General features: G+C 39.1%; 2 protein-coding genes across 2 annotated transcripts; both read right to left on the minus strand.

Moving 5' to 3' along the window:
• Positions 1–13,892: 13,892 nt before the first annotated feature.
• On the minus strand, positions 13,893–15,985 carry LOC105057605 (vicilin Cor a 11.0101). Its single transcript, XM_010940260.2, has 6 exons — positions 15,529–15,985; positions 15,262–15,437; positions 15,078–15,158; positions 14,690–14,971; positions 14,324–14,588; positions 13,893–14,198 (listed from the first exon to the last, which is right to left on the minus strand). The coding sequence occupies exons 1-6, from the start codon at positions 15,983–15,985 to the stop codon at positions 14,026–14,028; spliced, it is 1,434 nt and encodes a 477-aa protein (XP_010938562.1). The 3' UTR covers positions 13,893–14,025.
• Positions 15,986–22,496: 6,511 nt separating this feature from the next.
• Positions 22,497–25,031, minus strand: LOC105057279 (vicilin Cor a 11.0101). The gene is given in 7 exon segments (XM_010939850.4): positions 22,497–22,857; positions 23,006–23,369; positions 23,466–23,729; positions 23,857–23,937; positions 24,037–24,215; positions 24,334–24,564; positions 24,567–25,031. Coding segments are annotated over 7 exon segments (1,722 nt in total). The 5' UTR covers positions 24,967–25,031; the 3' UTR covers positions 22,497–22,654.

Below are 25,031 nucleotides of genomic sequence, written 5' to 3' on the forward strand. Positions count from 1 at the left end.
ACGGGCACAGGCGAATCGAGTGGCCCATTGGACAAACGTAACGGGACAAATGATACCACGTGGGCCTTGGTGGGCCTCCTTGGTATGCCATCGTTATTAGCTGGCGATACCATGCTTTTTTCCGCTCACCTCTCGCTTTGCACGTACGTTTATCAATTGATTTATACTAAGAAATATACACGTAAATTCATCTAAGTACTGATGATTAATTCAAGACTATCAAAATAGATAAAGCATATCTAATATATTTTTCTCATAATATGCATATTGATAATATTATTTATTTTAATTATTTTAATTGATTTTCACCTAACAGTAAATATTGACCACAACCATATTTTAGAGTTGTTCTTTTAATCTAATCCATTAGACGATTGGTGTTATAAATTAAAATCTAATCCATTAGATGATTTGTGTTATAAATTGAGATGTATAATGCAACGAAGAAGCTTGCTGAAAATTTTTGTAAACATTTATGTGACCTATTATCAAATCTTGTACCTGGTTATTTGACAATTGGCCGGGTTAATTTTTGTTTTGGTAAATCCAAATGCGTTCAATCGTTCTAGTGAAAATACAATCATGTGAGTCAAAAAAATTAATAGAATCTCTAACAAACCAGTCCTAAAATTAGTTCTTATATTATAAGTTGCATATATTGCCATCTGATCAGTTGCACTATTAGTTTTTCAATAGACGTGTTTGACTTCATAAGATAGAAAAAGAAGCAATCATTCTCCAACAACTTCTTAATAAGGGATAGATACCGGCATTAGTAGTAAAAGTAAAATAACTGAAGAGTCAATGAACCATAATCAATGAGTCACCTTCAAGTATAACATGCATTGTTTTCAAATGCATTATCATAAATTTTAATCCCTCCCATACAGTATGCAACTCAAGCATAGGTACCATTATCTTGAAGCAATAAACTCCTCTAGTTGCAACTAAAGCACGTACTTCTAATAACAAAACTAGCTCTTGCCATAATCTCCTTTATTATTCAGAACATTGCTATCAAAATTCATCTTGAGGAAATAAAGGGTTGATGACTCCTTAAAAAAAGTAAATCATCTGAAATATACAAACTGTACGATAGTAGTTATAGTTTTTCCCTACTATCAAAGAATCTTTCAAAGCAGCAAACTCTTGAGCTAAAGTTGATGGTCGGAGCAAAATTAATCTTGAACTATGAAAAACATCTTACAACACTGGTTCATTTCTACCCAACCAAATCTGATATAAAATATAGGACATCAATACTATCTCAAATCTCTAGTTATTTTATAAAAACTTCTCATTAACTTTCTAAACAAAATTTTCAATAGATAATGATAGAATAATATGTGCATTAGTAATAGGAGCCTGTCTCCAAATATGCACAGCCAGACAACAATTGAGAATGACATGGGAGATCAATTCTTCCAAACTCAAGCAAAGATCACAATTATTTGGAACATGTAGATCCACTGATGTAAAAGTCCATGACATGGAAGTTGATTCCAAGCAATTTTCCACAGAAACAAAAAATTTTAGGATGAATATAATTGCTCCAAATCTAACTAAAATTAATGGACTTTGTAATGTCATAAGTTTTTAAAAATTTGAAGCTCCAACAGACAGCCCTGAGGATGGACCCTATCCCAATCTATCAACACTATCACCATCTGAAATAGGTATAGAAAGAATTCTATCTATCACATGTCCAAAAAAAAAAAGTTGCTTAATTAGATATGCATTCCATAATTGCTCACTGTCTATCATAAGATCTTTCACTTAATGCATTGACATCCACAGGGTTAGGCCATCATGCAATAGGAATGGAAGAAATCCATGGATCTTGAACAACATCAATAGAGGCCCCCATTACCAATAGACCCACTTAACGTTAGAAAATAACAATAGAGCCGAAGAACATATCTTCCGCCAAAAAGGAGAACCATTCTGAGTCGACAGTGGATAAGATAATAAAGACCAAGTCTCATATACTTTGCTTTCATAAAAGAAACCCATAAACTATCACCAAATAAAATAAATCTTGCAATATGTTTAGCCAGTAATGCCTCAGTTCTAATAATCAAAGAAGAAATTCCCAACGCTCCTAAAAGAATTGGCTAACAAATACAATCCCAAGAAAGAAGATGAATCCACCTAGAAGAATCTGTGGAACCCCATAAAAAATTCCTAGTCAGACCTTGAAACTTCATTAAAACACCTTTAGGAATAATATAGTTAGACATCAAATGTATAGAAAGTACTGAAAGAATAAATTTAATTAAAACTACTCTTCTCATCATAGATAAAGCCCTCCATTTTTAGCTCTCTTAATCTCCTTAAAACTTTCTACATCAACCTATCAAATGATAAGGTGATCGGCTTCCACTGCCTTGCCAGCTGGGATTATGTATGTAGTTAAGCAAGGGGAACCAAATATCAAGAATCTTGACCAAATGAACATTGCTTTGCTATCTACGTGGTTATGGAAATTCATGAATAAATTATCTAACCCTCGGTTGTGTCAAGTTAAGTGGGCCTATTATTTGAGAAGGAGACTTGTTATGCATGTTACAGAAAATTATTCTAGATTCTCATAGGTTCGAAAGGATGTGAACAAACACTTAAACATGCTTTGGAACTATGTCATGTTCAAGCTTGCAGTTGGTGCAAAGATCAGGTTTTGAGAGGATAGTTAGGCTGGGTCTATCCCTTTTTCTGATTTATTCTAGGACCTCTATGCATGGGTGATCTTTACAATCATACTGTTAAATTGCAATGGTCAGCTAAATCTATCTCTTGGAAAATACAACTTAGAAGGCCTCTAACTTTAGAGCAAATAGATCAGCTTGATGTCATGAATGCTATTCTTAGTAATATAATATCATTCAAACTTGGAGATACTCCAACTTGAAAGCTTTCACAATCAGATGCATCTACTATTAAGTCCCTTTATAATTTTTTAAATAATCACTACAATAAAAAAATGACTATTAGCGGTATTTTTAAGTGCCACTATAGACAAGAAAGAATATCGCAAATATCTTTACCGATATTTTTATGAAATTTTTTTATGCACCATCTTAAGATAACCAATAATTAATTATCAGTATTTTCAAAAAATATCGATAATTTTTTTTTGTTTTAGAGGCATATTAAGTGCCTTTAAAGTTTTAATTGAGCATTCTCTGAGATTTGTAAATATTAAAGTAGATCAATATATGTATCTTAAGGTCAGTGAGAGTAAATTTTTTTTTTTTTATCTTATATATGAATGCTATTTTGTTTGCTTATAGTGACTATATTGTTGTATAAGATCAAACTATGCTATCTAAGATCTTGATACGAAGGATCTTAAAGAAATTTAATTTATTTGCACTTTGTATTAAGATTCACAGAAATAGTCTGTGATATATTGGGTTATCTCAAAGAGCTCACATTGATTAAATATTGAATGGATTTGGTATATATAATTACAAACCTAAAGATGTACATATGGTCAAGAAAGATAAATTCAGGAGAAACTGGTGTTCTAAAAATAATATAGGAAAGAATTCATAAGGAATATATTTTATTTAACTACTATGTATAGTTTGATGTATGCAAAGATTTGCACCAGATCAGATATAGTGTATATCATGGGTGTACTTTACAAATATATATAACAAATTCAAATATAGAGCATTTGGAGTATAGCTAAAAGATTATGAGATATTTATAGAAAATCATAATAAAATGTATGCTAACTTTTGAAAGTCTGATCATCTTAAGATGATTAGATATTGTGATTCCAAATTTTGCTGGTTGCATGGATGATATAAAATCTGATCTTATTATATTTTGATATTGGTAAAAGGAGCTATTTCTTAAAAAGATTCAAAACAGTTTCTTGTGGCATCCGTGTTATGCTAGCAGAGTTTGCAGCATATGAAGAGCTACAACTCATACTGTTTGGTTGAAGGACTTCATCTTAGAATTTATGATTACTGATTCTATCTAGAAATCACTTTGAATTTATTGTGATAATAGTGCAACTATGTTCTTTTCAAAGAACAATAAAAATTTTCAATGCCTCTGTCTATATAAAGATTAAATATTTGGTGGTCAGAAATTTGATTAAAAGGAAGATATTGTAATTGAATACATAGTGATTGATACAATGCTAACAAATTCATTGACCAAAGAATTTAGATCCACTTTATTTATTAAACATGTGAAAAACATAGATTTATGGAAATTTTTTGATGTGCTTGGTTAGTAGGAGCATTATTTTGCAACATCTTTTTCACTATTTTCATATATTGAAATATTATATTTACATTTATGCACATATAATTGATTGTAATACTGTTTAAATAAAAATCTTAAGTATAAAAATATTGCTTAAGCATAAATTTATTGTTTGAATAAAAGTCTTAAACATAAAAATGTAGCTTAAGCATAAAGATATTGCTTATGTGATTATTGATATCATTGATATCATAATTCATCTTGAGACATAAAAGACTCATCTTAAGATATAGGATGAAATTATGACATAAGCTTAAAATTATTGTAGCTAGCTTTCATTAGAAAGCATAAAAAAATTTCATTTGAAACCATAAAGTAGACTAATGATAAGCTTTTATATTTTGATCATATAGATACAAAGTTCACACTACATGCACTAAATTATTGGAATTTATATATATAAGATTACTAACATTTGTAACCATAGATGAGTCTAATATCAATAGATGGTATAAAAAATGCTGTGATTCAATATTGATCGTTTTAGCGGACCGGATTTCTTGACTAAAGATGTTATTCATTCAGGATATTTACATATGTGGCTACATGAGGTGCACTTAGTCCGAAAATCACTTGCAAACTACATATATGATAAATATATTTTCTTGAATAAAAAAGGCGCCTTAATCAATATCGCCCAATGGAAGAATATTAAAAATTCTCATAAGATGGGCTTTCATTAATTATAGACTAATTTCTTATTCTGATTTGTTATGAAAATATAAGCTAAGTTGTCATCTGAATGAATCGTTCAGAAACTCATGATTATTTATGATCATATTATTATTTTAGACCCTATTATCTTAATCATGTGATATAGCAGATAATGGTATAGGCGTAACTCAATTAATGGGTCCTGTGATGGGTGGATCTATTAGTATTACTCACTGGACTAGGTCCTACTCTACTTCTATATATATCTGTCTTTAGAAAAATCCTAAGGCATCAAGATCTCTACGTTCTTAGGATGGACCTATTCTATTGGGGAGACGGGTATAAAATGGAGAAAGAAAGGAAGATCTACCTTGTCTTAATTTCTTCTTCTATGGGACGTTCTAACATGGATCACCAATGGCTGTTCAGAATCTCAAGATATGATTGATTAACTACTATTATTATTATTATTATTATTATTATTATTATTATTATTTTAGGATCTATTGTTGAATAATTTTTGTGTTCTAATCTTTCACACGAGATCCATCAAATTTTTCCAACATAACATTCTAGACTTCCAAGCTTCTTACTAATATATCCATAGAATTATGCTCTCATTTGTCTCTATTCATCACTCTGAGCTATCTAGGGCCCGGAATGCACCACCAATAAAAATACCACATCTTAATCACACGAATTTTTTTGACGAAGGATCATAGAGCATTTATTGCCCACTTTATTCCTCAGGGAGCATGGCATGAAACCGAGTGATTTTTTTGAGAGACAATTCTGAATCATTAAAATATTTTTTATATATTAGCCACACCTGCACCACGTGCCCCCATTATTAAAGAAAATCCACGGCATCGATCACCGAAGAGTAGTTGCAGCTATATTTTGTGTGCATGGCAAATCTCTGATACTGCAGGCTGCCGGGCTTAATTTCGACCAGAATACCATAAAAAACGCACATAGATACAACCTTTCTTTTCTTTTTTTTTTTTAATTTTCAGAAGAACAAGAAGAGTCATACAATCCTAATATGAACATATCCAATAACATTGAGAAATAAAAGATCTCGAAAAGGGGAAGGAATACTATTATGGTTCACCTAAAAGGTTCCACCCATTTGCTCTGTCCCACGGGAGGTGATTCAGTTCGCAGCATTAATTGCCTTTCAAAACATGAGTGAGTGGTCCAAGACAAGATGCAGCTTCCCACCCTATTCCAAATATCCTACAATCATCTTTATTCATCATTTTATTGTTAAGATTTGACACCTCAAGATTTGATCACATTGAGCCCACAACGAGATCCGCGATAAAAAATAAAGTCCAACTAGATCAAGATTACCCCAAACAAAGTCCGAAAAATCAAAATACGATCGATCAAAGATGGCACAAAATCTAGAGCGATAGAGGACTACCGACGGTAGGCCGGCGAAGCGGCGGCGGCGTAGCCGCACGCAACGGTGCACAGCCCAAGCACAGCAGTGCGCGGGCATAGCCCAGGCCCAGGCGTGCGAGCGCGCGAGCGCGGCCCAGGCCCACATGAGCCTGCACCTGGGAGCTCTAGCCCGATCCACCATGGACTAGGCAGTGCACAGGGAGGTCTGTGGACTAAGGAGGCATTTTCACTCGATTTCTCATGGTCCATCATGAATCGCACGGCATTTCACGCATGTTTCTCGCGATCTATGGGACTGTTTCATAGATCGATCGTGATCGGACGGCTCTAGGAGCTGCCGGTCATGATCCGATGGTTCAAGGGAGTTTTTTAAGCCTCATTAGGAGTCCTAATCCTATTCTTAGATAGTTTTAAGCCTTTAAAAGGCTGATCTCAGGATAGAGCGGACGTGGTGGCGTGGTTTGTGTCGCGCAGCTGTGGAAAACCCAAACCCATGAAGAGAGAGATGCGAGGATGCTGAGAGGAGGAGCAGGAGACTTCTAGACAGCAGTCGCTTCAGAGGTTCAGAGGGGTCTTTCTAGAAAAAGAGCTTTTTGAGGGAGAACTTCCTATGAGAGAGAAATTGGGTGCACGAGAGTTGAGAGTGAGATCTTCTCTTGTAATATTTTTTTTTAATAGTGAAGTTTGTATGCACCGTGGACGTGAGCCTTTTTTTGGCTGATCCACGTATTTGATTGTTTTCTGTTTTATTTCTTCTTCCTTCCTGCTGCAACGCACGGTATCAAAAAGGTCCTGGAAGGTGGTGTCCTGGCCAGACATCCACGAACAAGTGGTATCAAAGTGAAGCGGTACAAGGACGTAGATTGCAGCGGTGGTAAGCAAAACTGAAGATAGAGAAGACAGGATCAATCAAGATAAAGATCAACAAGTTTGATAGAAAGAGCAATTTCTCCATGTGGCAGGCAAGGGTGAATGACGTGCTCATCCAGTAAGAGTTGATTGATACTCTCTTGTGCGAGGACAAGCCGACCACCATAGAGGTGTAAGATTAGAGACGGCTATAGATGCAGGCGGTGAGTACCATCCGCATATACCTAGCGAATGAGGTTATGATCCATGTACTTGGTGAGACTTCCCCGACGGTGCTGTGGTCGAAGCTCGAAGAGTTGGTATGGTGAAATCTCTCAGCAACACTCTTTTCCTCTGGAGACAGTTCTACCAGCTACGCATGACTGAGGAACAAAGCGTGCAGGAGCATCTCAGCCACTTTCAGAAGATCCTCACCGACCTCCTCAACGTTGGTGAGAATATTGAGGAGAAGATCAAGGCACTGATCTTGCTAGCGTCACTTTCTCCTTCGTATAAGTCCTTGGTGACTGCTCTTCTAGTGGGAAAGAGCACCATCAAGATGGATGAGATCATCGAGGTGACTCTCCAGAATGAAGTTTTCAGAAGAGAGAACCCAGCTCGAGCTCAGGTGTCAGCAACAGCTTTGATGAATTCTGGAGGAGCAGTAGGCGGTAGACGGAGTGATAAGAGATCACGATGAGAGCAGTCCAAGTTCAGGAAGGACTTGAGCAAGATCAAATATTACCGATATGAAGAGTTGAGATATTTAACTAGAGATTGCCCTCAACTCAGGGATCGGATGATGGCTGCTGTAGCGACGGCCAATAATGATTTAGAGAGAGATGTCCTTGAGATATCCGACGAGGTATCTACTTCTTTCTAGTAGTGAATTTTAGATTCTGCATATATCTATCATGTATGTTATAGAGAGGAGCAGTTTGACTTCCTGGAGAACAGTGTGGACACTGTTTATCTGCCGGATGGATCATGCTATGCAATCAGAGGCATCAAGACGGTCAGCTGAGGACACATGATGGTGCAGTGAGAAGATTGGGGGAGGTCCGATACATACCCGATTTTTTATGAAATCTTATCTGGAGGGGAAGAAGAGGAGGAGAGGATATTACTACCTGACAGGAAGCCCAGTGCGAGGTGGAGCTTCAGGATCCCAAAGCGAGGTGGAGCTCCAGGTGGAGGTGGATCGGGCATAAGACGCGAGACTTGGAAGGATGAAAGATGATATCACAAGATGAGATTCCTATTGCCGAAGGATGATGCCCCGAGTAGATCTCAGATCAGGAGGAGCACAGCATACGACGGAGACGAGATCGAGTGACCTGACTCGACTTTCATGTTTGTCTATCCATGATCAGCAGGCGATTACCCCAGGAGATGGGGACGAAAAGATCCAGAAGCTCTCGGAGTTAAGAGGAGGCCAAATATCGAGTCAAGATAGAGATTGTTAGGATTTGACGTCTTAAGATTCGAACCACATTGAGCCCATAGCGAGGTCTGCGATAAAAAATAAAATCCAACGAGATCAAGATCACCCCAAATGGAGTGCAAATGGTCAAGATACGATCGATCGAAGATGGCACGAAATTTGGAGCAGTGGAGGACCGCCGGCGGCCGGTGGCGGGCCGACGGAGCAACAGCGCCCGACAGTGCGTGGCCCAGGCACGGAGCATGAGGGCATGGCCTAGGCCCAGGCATGCGAGCGCGCGGGCACGGCCCAAGTCCACGCAAGCCCATGCTTGGGAGCCCTAGCCTGGTCCACCGTGGACTAGGCGATGCACAGGGAGGTTTGTGGACCGAGGGGGCATTTTTCCTTGGTTTTTCACAGTCTATCATGGACCGTACAGTGTTTTACACACATTTCTCATGGTTTATGGGACTGTTTCGTGAACCAATCGCAATCGAACGGCTCTGGGAGCTACTGGTCACGATCTGATGGTTCAGGGGAGTTTTTAAGCCTTATTAGGAGTCGTAATCCTATTCTTAGATGGTTTTAAGCCTTTAAAAGGCTAATCTCGTGATAGAGCTGACGTGGTGGCGTGGTTTGTGTCGCACGGCTGTGAAAAATCTAAACCCATGAAAAGAGAGACACGAGGATGCTGAGAGGAGAAGGAGCAGGAGGCTCCTTTACAGCGGACAGCGATCGCTTCAGGGGTTCAGGAGGATCTTCCTAAAGAGAGAGCTTTTGTAAGGGAGAACTTTCTGTGAAAAAAAAAATTGAATGTACGAGGGTTGAGAGTGAGATCTCCTCTTGTAATATTTCTTTTTCTCATTGTGAAGTTTGCATGTCCCGTGGAGGCGAGCTCTTTTTTGACTGATCCACGTATTTGATTATTTTCTATTTTATTTCTTCTTTCTTCCTACTGCAATGCGTAGTATCAAAAGATCCTAGGAGGTGGTGTCCTGGCTAGACATCCACCAACATTCTTCTTGTCTATCATTTTAGGATGTGGCCAGAATTTAGGATTGTAAATATATAGAACAGATTTGGATTGATGCAAATAGTTGAATTCAGATTCTAAGTTGGATCCATCACAATAAATGGATTTTGGACTTGCATTCGCTAAATCATGAATGATTGGATTGAAAGTTGGATAAAATTTTTAGTTCAAGTTAATACATGATTTAATGAGACAACTAACCAAACACTATGGATTTCCAACAGTGAGCCAATTATCGAAATAATATCAATTTCCAACAGATAACAAAAGTAAATTTCACTCTTAAAAAAATTCAATCATTTGTGAGACACATTTAAATTTTTATTTATATTGATTAAAGTATAATCAAATTTAAGTATCGACTGGTAACTTGGAACACAAATAACAATAAATACGAGAAAGAATTACGAAATATATGCATGAAAAAGAATCTAAATTTAAATATAAAAAAATAGCGAGAATCATGTAGCCAATTCCATTATATTTCTACTATATATAAAATTATATATATTCAGATAAAGAAGGTGCATCCGATTCAATAAGAAATCAATCTTATATATAAAATCTGACTTTAATCCGATAAAATTGTTAAAAATTTAACTTAGATCCCTATCCAGTTATTGTAGAATAATTGGGTTTGGTCATCGGGTGGATCAACAAATTAAAATTATGGGGCGGATGTCTGGCCAGGACACCACCTTCCAAGATCTTTTCGATACCTCGCGATGCAGCAAGAAGAAAAAAAAAACAGAAAACAATCAAAATACATGAATCAGCCAAAAAAGGGCTCGTCTCCATGGGACATGCAAACTTTACTATGAGAAAATAAATATTATAAGAGGAGATCTCACCCTCAACTCTCGTACATCCAATTTCTTCCTCACAGAAAGTTCTCCCTCACAAAAACTCTCTCTAGGAAGACCTCCCTGAACCCCTGAAACAACCGCTGTCCAAGAGCCTCCCTGCTCCTCCTCACAGCGTCGAGTTTCTCTCTCTCTTCCACGGATTCTCTGGTATTCATTGGGCTCTTCTCGGATCAACGCCACACCACACACAGTCTCACGTCACAATCAGGCCCTTTTAAAGGCTTAAGACCCTATTAAAATGTTATTATGACTCCTAATCAGGGCCAAATAAACTTTCCAAACCATTGGATCATGACCGCAAGCTACCAGAGCTGTCCGATCATGATCAGTCCACGAAACAGTACTGTGGATTGCGAGAAATACATGGAAAACACCCACGCGGTCCACACGGTGGGCTGTGCACTGTCCGGTCCATGGTGGATCGGGCAACGGGCTCCCGAGGGCACACGTGGGCCTGGGCTGCACGTTGGGCCGCACCCAACTAGCGCGCTGCCGTGCGCGGCCGCACCGCCACTGCTCCACCGACCGCCGGCGGTCCTCTGTCGCTCCGAATTTCATACCGACTTCTCTCGCACATATCTCCTCCGTTCGAGCTCTGTTTGAGATGATCTTGATCTTGTTGGACTTCATTTTTCATTATGGACCTCGCTGTGGGCTCAATGTGAACTGAATCTTGAGGCATCAAATCCTAACAATTTCTATCTCGACTCGATATTTGGCCTCCTCCTGACTACGAGAGCTTCTGGATCTCCTTGCCTGCATGTCCTAAGGCAATCACCTGCTGATCATGGATGGACAATCATAGGAATCGAGTCAAGCTGCTCAATCCCATCTCCGTCGTATGCTGTATTCCTCCTGACCTGAAACCTGCTCGGAGTATCATCCTGCAGTAATAGGAATCTCACCTTGTGACGTCGCTTCTCATCCTTGTGAGTCTCCTGTCTCATACCCGATCCACCTCCACCTAGAGCTCCATCTCGCTTTGGGCTCCACCTGGCTTCTGAAGCTCCACCTCGTACTAGGCTCCCCGTCAAATAATAATATCTTCTCCTCTCCTTCTTTCCCTTCAGAACAATCCTATCACCGCGTAGTACCTTCAGAATTTCTCCACCAGCTACCGTCCTGTAGGCTCTTGAATCCAGTCTACTCAATGAGATAAAATTTTATCTGAAATTGGATGTGTATTGAACCTCCCCCAATCTTCTCACGCACCATCACGTGTCCTCCAACTGACCGTCTCGATGCCTCTGATCGTATAGCTCAATCCATTCGGCAAATAAACAGTGCCCTCACTATTCTTCAAGAAATCAAACTGCTCCTCTCTATAACATATATGATAGGTACATGTAGAATCTAAGATCCACTACTGGAAAGAAATAGATACCTTATCAGATATCTCCAGGACGTCTCCCTCTGAATAGCTACTAGCCGTCGCTGCAGCAGCCATCGTTCGATCTTTGAGTTGAGAGCAATCTCTAGCTAGATGTCCCAACTCTTCACATCGGTAACACCTGATTTTGCTCAAGTCCCTTCTGAACTTGGACCATCCTCATCGCGATCTTCTGTCGCTCCGTCTACCGTCTCCTGCTCCTCCAAAAATCACCAAAGCTGAGCTGCCATCACCTAAGCTCGAAGCTGCGTTCTCCCTCCTGAGAATCTCATTCTAGAGTATTACCGCGGTGACCTCATCCATCTTGATGGTGCTCTTGCCCACTAGAAGAGCAGTCACCAAAAACTCGTACGAAAGAAAAAGTGATGCTAGCAAAACCAGTGCCCTGGTCTTCTCCTCAACATTCTCACCAACGCTGAGAATGTTGGTGAGAATTTTCTGAAAGTGACTTAGATGCTCCTGCACGTTTGTCCTTCAGCCATCCATAGCTGGTAGAACTGCTCAGAAGAAAAGAGTGTTGGTGAGAAACTTTGCCATGTACAACTCCTCGAGCTTCGACCACATGCAACACCATCGGAGAAGTCTCACTAAGCACATGAATTACCACCTCATCCGCTAGGTACATGCGGATGGTACTCACCGCCTACATCTGTAGCCATTTTCAATCCCGCACCTCTATGGTAGTTGGCTTCTCCTCGCACAAGAAAGCATCGATCAATCCTTGCTAGATGAACACATCCTTTATCCTTGCCTGCCACAAGAAAAAATTGCTCTTTCCATCAAATTTGTTGATCTCCTACTTGATTGATCATGTCTTCTCCATCTTCAGTCTTACTCACCACCACTGCAATCTGCGTCTTTGTACCACCTCACTCTGATACTACTTGTTGGATGGATGTCTGGCTAGGACACTACCTTCCAAGACCTTTTCGATACCGCGTGATGCAGCAGGAAGAAAAAAATAAACAAAAAATAATCAAAATGTGTGGATCAGTCAAAAAAAGGCTCGCTTCCATGGGGCATGCAAACTTCACTATGAGAAAAAAATATTACAAGAGGAGATCTCACCCTCAACCCTCATACATCTAATTTCTCCCTCACAGAAAGTTCTTCCTCACAAAAACTCTCTCTCTAGGAAAATCCCTCTAAACCCTTGAAGCGACCGCTGTCCGCTATTCAAAAATATCCCTGCTCCTCCTCACAGCGCCGTGCATCACTCTCTCTTCCATAGGTTCTCTGGTATTCACTGGGCTCTTCTCGGATCAACGCCGCACCACACAGTCTCAGATCACAATCAGGCCCTTTTAAAGGCTTAAGATCCTATTAGAATGTGATTAGAACTCCTAATCAGAGTCAAATAAACTTCTCAAACTGTTGGATCATGACTGCAAGCTACTAGAGCTATTCGATTGCGATCGATCCACGGAACAGTATCGTGGACTGCGAAAAATGCGTGAGAAATGCCCACGCGGTTCTTGCGGTGGGTTGTGCACCACCCAATCCACGATGGACCGGACAATGGACTTCGCGCCTCGTGTGCCCGGGCCAGCCCACGCGCCCCACGCGCCTGGGCCTGGGCCGCACGTTGGGCCACGCCCTGCGCGCCCAACCCGTGTGCTGCCGTGCTTGGGCTGCGCACGACCGTGTAGCCACCGCTCCACCGCCGGCCGCCGGCGGTCCTCCAATGCTTCGGATTCTGTGCCGACTTCTCTTGCACATATCTCCTCTGTCCGAGCTCTGTTTAAGATGATCTTGATCTCGTTGGACTTCATTTTTCATCGCGGACCTCGCTATGAACTCAATGTGGACTGAATTTCGAGATGTCAAATCCTAACAAAAATTTACTCCAATCGAAATTGCACAGCCAATAAAAATTTAATAGGAATCTCGACGACAGGAATCCTCTAGTTTATAGAAGACTTAACGACCCGGCCAATGTATTAAATTCTACTAGAGCGCTGATGTTTATTTAACATTCCAGGGTTCCAAGCTTCTTACTGTTGCATCCATAAACTCGCATACTCTCATCTTTATTCATCACTCTACTCTGCTTTTTAATTTACAGGTCACGAGCATTCTCTCTTATTCTCATACTAGTTAAAAGAGCCAGAAAAACTTAGATTGCAGTCCAAGGGCGGGTGCCCCTTTCCTCCTTGTGGATTTCGTCCGGGCCAGGCAAGAACCCAGCTCTCTTCTGTGCATTGAAGACCTCGTCCACCACTCTTGCTGGCGCATTGAAGGATAACTCCTTTGCTACTCTCTCCATATGGTTTAGTACGTTGTTCCCCCCTACACACAAAAATTGAAGGAAAAGAAAAACAACGAAGCCATAGAAACATATAGTTATATATGTGAACAAAAGCCACAATTAATTCATCCAAAGAACTGAAGAAGGTGGAACGCGAATCCAAGACCTGCAAGGAAGTGGACCCGATTATGCTTAGCATTCATTCCCAAGAACAACACCTGGAGGTTCTCATCCCTAGAGGCTACGGCGACCACCGGGTGACCGGCAGGGATCATAAACACCGAGCCAGGGGACACTTGTGATCTCACCGCCTGATAATGTGTACCACCTTGTTCAATGTGTGGACAGGCCATCTCAAAATAGCCTTCACCTTCTACCACTAAGGCCGCCAAGGTGGCCATAGAGTTGTAATGAGGCGCCATCATTGATCCCTACAAAGATAATTGGACGATGGTTCATCATTCAACAAAGGACTAGGAGTAATTAGTAATAGTAGAAATTAACAACAAGAGTCGAACCGTGTGGTACTCACACGACTGATGTTGGCAAAGGATATCTCTACGCCCAGGTCGCAAAGATCGCTGTAGTCGCAAGCATAGATTTTGTAGAGCTCCCCGTGTTCATTGGAATACCAGACACGATTTTGTCTGCTCGTCAGACTGACACCTGATCTCCGGCATTGCTTCGATGGCCCAATAAACCAGCCGCCAGGCGCAGTGGGAGGTTCCGTCAGTGCTTTGATCTGCTCTTCAGTTGCATTTATGGTCTCTCCCCTCTGCTGCCCAAAAAGTTTCTCTAGCCTATCCTTTGTGGTCTGCACATATAACCAATTATTTTTCAGTCTTATGTAAGCCATTAAAGTGAACGAAAAGAAGGAAGTATCATAAATTATTACAAGATCGATAGAAGAAGAAACATACATTGAAGGCAGCCTCAAGAACTTTGGTGCTGAAGCTTCTGTAGAAGCTCTCTGGAGCCCTGCCCCCTGCATCGAAGAATTCCTATATGGCAAAGATCGTCAAACTATCAATCAGTTTCTCTAAGAAAATGAAAATTAACCCATGAGCAATGCCAATAAATCTGAAATGCAATCTAGCTATAGACCTTGAAGCGACCAGGAGAGGAGACGGGATGGAGCAGCATCGCAATGCGGAGCTTTTTGTTATCGTCTTTGTTGATTAAATACGCCTGAGATCCGGCATCAAACGAAAAAATTTGTCCTTGCTCTATATCATATGAATTACGACCCGAAATCTCAAGAACATTTAGAACTCCTCTCCCTGTGATCGGTGAAATCTATCACGATTTGTAGCAGAAGTAATTGCACCAAGGGAAGGTGGTGACATATTATTAGATGGAGAATAATATTACCTTCCATTACATAGAAGAGTTCCTCTGCGTCCATATGGCTTGGCAGTACAAAAGTACGCGGGTTTGCCTCCAAGATTGCCAGCCGAAAATTCCCAATCCCTTGCAACAGTTTGAATCTTTCGGTGAACCTCTCGAGAACCTTGAAATGGCCGAGTTCGCTCTTCATCCAGTACTCAAAGTTCTCCTCACCATAGCAGTATCGATTCTGGCCTTCTCCTCTCTGTTGCTCCCCTTCCTTCTTCTCTATTCCTTCTCCATGTGATCCGTCGTACTTATCAAAGCAAATTTGCTCGCACTTTTCCAGCAGTTGCCTGTCCTGGTGGTAAAAGAAGCTCTCTTTACACTTGCTCAAGCATTCTTCTACCTTTCTAATAGGTATTCCGAAGGAGGGGATGATGAGGAGAGTTGAAAAGAGGAGGATAGGAAGGAGAACTTGGGCTCTAGTTCTCGCGATCATGTTGGCCGCCGTTTTGGCTTGTTGATGGGATTAGCTAGGATAGGAGGAGAACAGCTCATTTGTAGCTAGAGAAGGTAGCAGTGGCGGTGAGAGGAGGAGAAGGTGATACAGTTGCGCGTGATCATAGCCTGCATGCATGCCGCCGCGTGAGAATGGGGCCACGTGGAGGGTAGAAATAGTCTTTGCCCCATTTGCTCGGACTGGGGTGTATCTTGCGTGCGAAAGAAGGATTCATCTTCCTTCGCGTGAATTCACCGTTGGATCTTGCGATGGGTGCTTTGAGCTCTGTGTAGATGGATAATTAGAAATATTGTAACTGCTTGGAGAGGCGTGTAGAGCACGATCCGACGGAAGATGTCACGAAAGAAGAACAATCATTCTTTTGTACGGAAGATATAACCCGGATCATATCGTGCATCCGAGAAGGTAGCTTTCTGACGGTAGAAGGGAGGCAGAAGGGTGTGGAGGGGTGGCGAGAAAGGTTCAGGTTGCATCCTTCCAGCGAAAAACTGATTCAGGATTGCATAATAGCCCCTTTACGATCAATGCAGACAGATTAAGAAAAAAAATCGGAATTCTTCAAGAAATGTGTAAAATATGCTCAAGATGTTGCAAGAAAATTTCAAATCCAATGAACATTGACCATATATGATGGGAGAAATGAAGGGTGTATTGTTATATAGGTAGAAGGGACATTTTTAGTTCCATATCGGTTACGAGTCAAAAAGAAGTATGATTTATATGGATTGTAACATTCTCTCCCACATGAAACGTCTTTTGAAAGATAAAATCATGAGGTCTATGAATCAAAGCGGACAATATCTCATGTGTAAGACGGAGCTCTTATCCACAATAATGATTGTTGTGGTGTGAGAGGGCTTCTTTAGTCCATCAATTATGAGTCAAGAGAAAATATGGCTTATACAAATTGAAACCTTCTCTCCTAACGTGAGGCACCTTTTAAAGAACAAAACCGTGAGGCTCTAAATGATCAAGGCCTATTGAAGCCTAAGGCCCACTGAAACCTAAAGATAGTCATGAGTCAAAGTGGACAATACCTCACGTATACGGAGACGAAGGCATAAATCAACCATCTGAGCCATTCGACCCCTTAATCCATGACCACAATATTGGCACCGTCTGTAGAAATTGCTTCCTATCCACACATACTCTCTCTTGACTGGAGACCAGTATTGTGGTGTAGAGAGGGCTTCTTTAGTCTCACATCGGTTATGAGTCAAGAGAAAATATGGCTTATATAGATTGAAACCTTCTCTTCCAATGTGAGGCGCTTTTTAAAGGACAAAACTGTTAGGCTCTAAATGATCAAAGCCCATTGAAGCCTAAGGTCCACTGAAGCTTAAAGATGATCATAAGTCAAAGCGGACAATATCTCGTGTATGCGGAGGCGGAGCTATAAACCAACCATCTGAGCCATTCGACTCCTTGATCCATGGCCATAATAATGATGTTGCGGTCAAGGGTCAAGGGATCAAATGGTTCGGATGGCTGAATTGACTCCACATCAAGTCAAACAATAGAATGGCTCGGATGGCTAGCTTGACTTCACGTCCGCATATGTAAGGTATTGTCTGCTTTTTTATTCTAATCCATATAAGTCATAATCTCTCTTAACTCATAACTGATGTGAAACTAAAGATATCTTTTTTACCTATGTCACAATAGGATCAATTTTGACTCTCGCGACAAGAACTTACATAAATTTCAAAGAAGTTATTGGTCAGTGGCACTGTATGTATTGATTCCAGATCTATTCCTTTCCCATTATTTCATGATATTTTATTTTTTTCATTTTGTAGGATGTATTCATTTCTAGTATGATCCTTTTCTTCTATCAAAAAATATAAAATTATTAGCTTAACCTCATGGTTTGCTGCAACATTATAACGCAAACAATAGGAGTAAATATCTAACTATACATGTACACACGCCCGAGCGCGCGCGTGTACGTGTACACACACATCAGGAACATATCTCGTTAATTATGAGTATCGATCCCATTAATTAAACATGCCTAGAAGGACAAGACGGTAAACATGTGTAAAAAATATGTATATATTTAATAAAAAGTAATGTGCAATGGGGACCGGACTTAGCATGGCCGAGAGAGAGAGAGAGAGAGAGAAAAGGAGGTAATAACCATCTGGTTTTTATCGCTTTAAGCTAAAGAGTACAACGTTCAGTACCTGCCAATGGGAGGCGGCAATCCAAAGAAGCAAGGGTTTATAGAAAAAATCGAGGCAGTATCGCGAAAAATATAAGTGACGCAAAGTAGCATATTATCTATATGGTCCCAAGTACGCGCGCATTGGAGTGATGTATCATGTCTAAAGAAATAAACTATATTCCATTTGGTTGGAATATATCAAATTATAGATAATCTAATAATTTTTAAAAATTATTTATCTAAAAAATAATTATAAAAAAATAACTTTTACTATATTTAATTGATAAAAAAATTATTCCATAAAAGCACACTTAGAAAAAAATTACAACATTTGATTGGAGATAATCCAATATGGTAATATGGTCAAATATATAGATATTCTCATCAATATAAAAAAATATTTTAATATCAAGACAGTATTATTATCTCTAATCAATTTTTATGAAATGACTATAATTGCATAACCATTTACAGAATGTCATCTGTATCTTGATTTTTTTTTTATAAAAACTCTTTAGAATGAATTTGGCACCACAAAAAAAAATATTTTTGCGATAAAATTATTTACGACGCAAATATTTTCATCGCCACTAATAGCATTTATGATAAAAAATAAAATTAATTATAAATAATAAAATATTTATGATGAAAATTATTTTTCGTCGCAAATAGTTGCATATTAGCAATGAAAAAATTATTCCATCGTAAATACGAATTATTTATAATGAATATTAAATATTTATGATAAAAATATTTTCATCGTAAATAATACATCATTTATTTTAATTTTAAATTTTTAAATATTCATAATAAAAATATTTTCATCTTAAATAATTTAAGTATTTACTACAAAAAATAATTTTTCATCGGCAATAAATTTATTTCTAATGAAAATATTTTCATCATAAATATTTGAAAAAATAATAAATTTAAAATATTTAAAAATTATATATTATTTATGATAAAAATATTACATCATAAATAATTGAGTATTTATGATAAAAAAAATTTCATCATAAATACTCTTTATTTATGATAAAAATATTTTCGTCACAAATAGTTAAAAAAATTAAAAATTTAAAAAAATAAAAAATTACTCATTATTTGTGATAAAAATTTTTCATCATAAATAATTATTTTTTACAATGATAAAAAAAATTTTGTCATAAATATTTGATTATTTACGATGAAACTCTTTTCATCGTAAATAGTTAAAAAAAATAAAAAATTTTAAAAAAATAAAAATTACTAATTATTTATGACAAAAAAATTTTATCATAAATAAAAATTTTTATAATGAAAAAAATTTTATCGTAAATACTTAATTATTTCTGACGAAAAATTTTCATCGCCAATGGTTAAAAAAATCAAAAATTTAAAAAAAATTAAAAGTTGATTATTATTTATGATGAAAATTTTTATCGTAAATAAATTATTTTTATAATAAAAAAATATTTCATCATAAATACTAGATTATTCACGATGAAATTATTTTTATCATAAATACTTAAAAAAATAGTACTTTAAAAAATCAAAACTTGCTTATTATTTGCGATAAAATTTTCTGTCATAAATAATGATTATTTAGGATGAAATTTTTATTTTCGACGTAAATACATTTATTTATGATGAAAATATTTTCATCGTCAATATGTAAAAAAAATTAAAATATTAAAAAATTATAAAATTTAAATTTCTGATTTTGTGTAAGGCAATTACATCTATTTTTTGTAGCATATATACATCTTTTGTTTTTTTACATGGTAAAGAAGCAAATGTGAGTTATGATCCAGACTGAACTTTTTTTATGAAAAAATCATATGAAAGTTGGTGATATTCACGGATTAGAATGAATAGATCTTTTTGAATAAAATAAGCTATACGTTTATTTGCAACGTAAAATTCATCTGTTCATCACTGTCACTGTTACTAGTGATATCAATGAATCTTTCTGATGGAGTGTCAGTCTTAAGCTGTATGAAAAGTATCTCCTTTCATGCAGAAATCATATAGTTAAACAGCGCACTTTAGCATGGCTTCTACGATCTCAAAAGGTACCGTACTTTCTGCATCGATCAACACTCAAATATATTTTTGTAGGAGTTCCAATCATGAGAAGATAAATAATACGAGTACTCATCTTTCTAGTAATGCAAAGCATAAATATGAGCTTGTGCTTTATAACACAACTTGCACTATCCACAGGTCTGCTTTGATTCTGATTAATTACTAGATCTTTGATGCTCATACAATTCTTGACGAATTTTTCAAGCTCGATCTTTACATGCATGCAATATACGAGCTTCTGGACCTCTAACTTTCTGTCTCTATCCTATCCTCTAAATCTCAATCTTGATGGATTTCTCTCGCAATCTCAGAATCGCTGTGATATTCTCATACTCTGACTTTCAGAATGAGAACTCTAAGAAGACGAGCTTCTTGAAAATCAAAGACCTCAAAGTTATCGATCTCCCATTGTATCTATTCCATTGCGGAAGTCGAAGAGCTGTTCTTATAATAATTATTAGCGACGTAAATTGAACTTTTCATCGTAATTACATTTTTTATGTACGTGATTTTTTTAGAGGAAAAAAATTTTTATGGAGGAAAAATTGTAAATTAATTATTTATATAATTTTTTTTATTAATAAAAAATTAATTTTTTTGATGAAATTATTTTGGAAGACATCAAAACAAATTCAATAATTAGGGGGTATCTTTGTCAAACATATGGATTACCAGTATTCAAAAATTTATCAAATATCAATTCTCTATGATATTTATTTTACTCTCTCTTTCTGAAAAATAAATATGAGACCCACCAAATTTTTTTTTTACCATCTCTCTCTTTTATTTTTCATATCAAATATTATAATTTGATATAAAATTTATTTTTTTATATTAGATTAACTCCAATCAAATAAACCCCATGTGTATCAGCAAATATATTGTATCAAATCTGATAATTTATAATCACCTAAAAAGAAGGCCATGGGTATTTTGTCAATCTCCTAGTAGGTGTATGGTGAGTGAAACACAAAGATATATTTGTGCAAAAGGCATCTATATTATCGTTAGCTAAGACATCTCAATCAGAATTGTATTGAAAGTTTTAAAAAAATTATTGGTCAAAGATTATAACATATAAGGGCAATAAGGAGTAAGTGAGATTTTCATCGGGGAAATGTAGTATGGACGGAATCATGCCGGGGATAAACAGTATTTTCGGGGGAAGTCATTGCATATTATTTCTATGCTTGCATACTTTTTTAGGATAAAAAACAACTACTCTCACAACGAAACATCTTTAATGTATCAACTAGGATCATATGAAGTGCAGTCTATACACCATGCATATAATGCTATACAATTTTAGATGTCCACCGTCAAAAAATGAATGACTTTCAAACAACACGCATCATGTATGACATGATGCACTCATGAATTGCTTTGTTCAGTCATCATCCATGGCTGCATGTACAGTATTTTATGCTATTGTAGGTGTTCTGCGATATCGTATGCATCTATGGGGATCGGTGCTTATTATTGGGTAGCCAATCTTAAAGGTTGTTCTTGAGTGGATTAAAGGACACGATACAGCTGGTGTATCACCGGCCGCAAAGGATCCGAGCTCATTGTTGGGAAACCAATCTTGCTGGTTGGTACTCAAGTGGACTAAATGAGACGGTACACCAATCAATATATATAGCATGCACAGTATATACACCAATCGAATGCATCGCATAAGCTCCCTATATCTTACATTACAAATCAATAATTAAAGCAATCAACGGGCTACAACATCAAAAGCAACCAGAAAGATACAAAAGCAATTATAGGTACGGTATACAGGCCGAACCTCCTCAACCACTCTGTTTTGTGAGCAGTACTTGATATAATTTTTTTTTTTTTTTGAAGTAAAACCACTCTGTTTTGGGAGCAGTAGTTGCTATAATTTTTTTTTTGAAGTAAAACGAGGACAAATGGGCAATGAAGCACATGATAAGCCATTAGAATTTTATTAAGAAAGCAATAAGTTATCCATAGACCTGGAGGTTACAACCAGATTGGGCAAAGGATACGGAGACTAAGAGAGAAACAAGATCACGCAGAATTAATTTTAAGTAAACTCAAAAACAGCAGAAATCAATAAAAGCTCGCAATAAATGCATGCTCGCACTAGTGGTGCAAATCTCTATGCCGTCTCCCTAAAAGAGGAGAGTAATAAAAGCTTCAAAAAGAAGATCTAGTAAGAGGAGCCAAATGGAAGAGCATTAGCTACCAAACGGAAGTGGATCATCTTAAGTTGAACACCAAATAAAATGTAAAAAGGCGAAGTCTTTTATTCCAAGGCACCTTAAAAGTGCTTATTCCACAGGATTTACACTACTCCCTACTACTACTCACTTAAAACTGTCATGCATATTTATTCCTTCACACTCGGGTCCATACAACTCCTAAAACTTTCCCTTCGTTCCATCTCAGAAGCCGGCAAATTCCAGGATAGATTCCAGTGGACCATCGCGGCCTTCCCCCCTCTCTCTCTCTCGCCCGCGTTCGTCTGGGCCCGCCATGAAAACCTCCTCCCTTGGGGCATTCAAGACCTCGTCCACCTCCCTCTCCGGCAGATCAAAGGCCAGCTCCTTGGTCACCCTATCCATCTGCTTCAATACGTTGTTCCTCCCTGCAACATTCCACCACAAGAATCAAATTCCCGTGGGTGCAGATTTGCTTAAATAAACAAGAAAAAAACACTTGCGAGTCGTGATGGGCTAGCAACCGGCCATTTCAGTTGTTCAAGTAAACCTAAAATTAAGTGGATGAAAGATAACCTGCAAGCCAGGTCCTTTGGTTGTTCTTGGCGTTGATTTCGAAGCACAGGACCTCAAGATTCTCGTTGCGCGAGGAGACGGAGACGGATGGGTGGCCAGCAGGAACGATGAAGGTCGTGCCACATGATACCTTGGATTCGACTCTTCGGTAGTGCTGACCACGCTGTTGTTGCTCCTCCTCCTCCTCTTCCTCTTCCTCCCTGCCTTCCTGCCTACCTCGTCCTTCCTCTTCCTCCCGGCCTCGTCGACCTTCCTCCTGTTGTCTAGAAATGTGTGGGCACACTATCTGAACGTCGCCGTTGCCTCCTACTACAACGGAAATCTTGGTTGCCTCGGTGTTATAGTTAGGTGCTATCATGGATCCCTGCCCAAAAAAATACACCATTTAAATTTCACCTTGATAACCTTCATTGAAACAAGAGATGGTGAGAAGAGGGAGGGAGAAGTAAAGCCTAATTACTTTGCTGATATTAGCGTAGGAGACATGGATGTTGAGGTCCCTGAGCTCCGGGTAGTCGTCGGAATCGGCCTCCCTCAGCTCTCCGTGGCGGTTGGAGTGGGCAGGGCGCTTGTGGAACAGATTGAACGGCCTCCTCGATTCACCGAAGGGCCAAGACCGACCCTCTGAGCCGCGGCTCATCTCCTTGATCTGCTCCTGGCTTGCCTGGATTATGGCTCCCTTATTCTGCTTTTGGAAGAGCCTCTCCAGCTTGTCTTCTCGTGTCTGATACATGGACCGAGAGTGAGTCGCTCAGATGTTAAGAACTCCAAAATAATACATGGATATATAATTAGGCAGACAAATACGTATATAAGAATAGAATGAGAGAAAGGAAAAGGTTCTATGATACGTTGAAGGCAGCGCTTAAGACTCGCTTGCTGAAGCTCCGGTAGAATGACTCGGGGTTTTGTCCACCAGCACCAACGAACGCCTGCACGGTCACCAAGCTCGATGGTTGGTAACTATAGAAAATGAGTAACTTAGAAGATAAATGACTTGGAGGTTGGTGCGATTGGTGCATGCGACTGACCTCAAACATGCCAGGAGTGGCTACGGGATGGAGGAGAATGACTATAACGAGCTTCTCGTTCCCGACGCCACTGTTCGCGAAAGACACGATGGTTCCTGCACGCACCCTCATGATATCTCCCCGGCGAAGCTCGTGTGTCGCCTTGTTATCTTGACACTGGAGAGTTATATGTCCATGTCCTACAGATCATCATGTATAAATGAATATGATCAGCAGCCTATTTATAGAAGTGGGAGGAGAAAAGGTAAAACAATAAATTAACTTAAATAGATACAAGAGCGAACGCTAGACTCCTACCTCTGGCTACGAAGAGAAGGGCCTCTGCGTCCCAGTGGCTGGGGAGCACAAAGGTGTTTGGATTGGTCTCGAGGATGGCAACACGATAGTTGGCGACTCCGAGCAAAAGCTTGGATTTCTCCAAGAAGTTTCTGAGGACCCTAACATGGCCGTGCTCGGTCCTGACCCGGTGCAGGAAGCTCTCCTCATCGAAGAAGTAAGGATCGCTCTCTCTCCTCTTCTCCCCCTTCCTTCCTCTCCCTCCTCTTTGTCCTTGCTCCTTCCACGATGCTCCTTATACTCCTCCTCGCACCGCTTTTCGCACTCTCTCCGCTCCCTCCGCTCTGCTTGCTCCCGGCACTCCCTCCGGCATTCCTCGAGCCGCTTCTCGGGTTCCTCTCGTCTACCTCTCTCCTCGCCTTGCCCCTTCCGCTCCTCTTGCTCCCTCCTCTCTCTTTCGTAGCGCTCCTCGCACTGGCTGACGCACCGTCTCTCTTGTCGCTCACCTTGTCGGCTCTCCCGGCACTCCTGCTTGCACCGCTCCAACCGCTGCTTGGGATCCTCAGTAGTGGCTGAGAAAGTCAAGGTGGCGGAGACGAAAAGGATGGAAAGAAGAAGAAGAAAAGGAACGAAGGCTCTTGGTTTGATCGTCATGGCTGGCTATTGTTACTCTCGCTCAGAGGAGGGAAAGTTCAACTGGGACGATGAGGAAGGGGGAG

The sequence above is a fragment of the Elaeis guineensis genome, chromosome 2, assembly GCF_000442705.2.
Source record: "Elaeis guineensis isolate ETL-2024a chromosome 2, EG11, whole genome shotgun sequence".
Classification (NCBI taxonomy): domain Eukaryota; kingdom Viridiplantae; phylum Streptophyta; class Magnoliopsida; order Arecales; family Arecaceae; genus Elaeis; species Elaeis guineensis.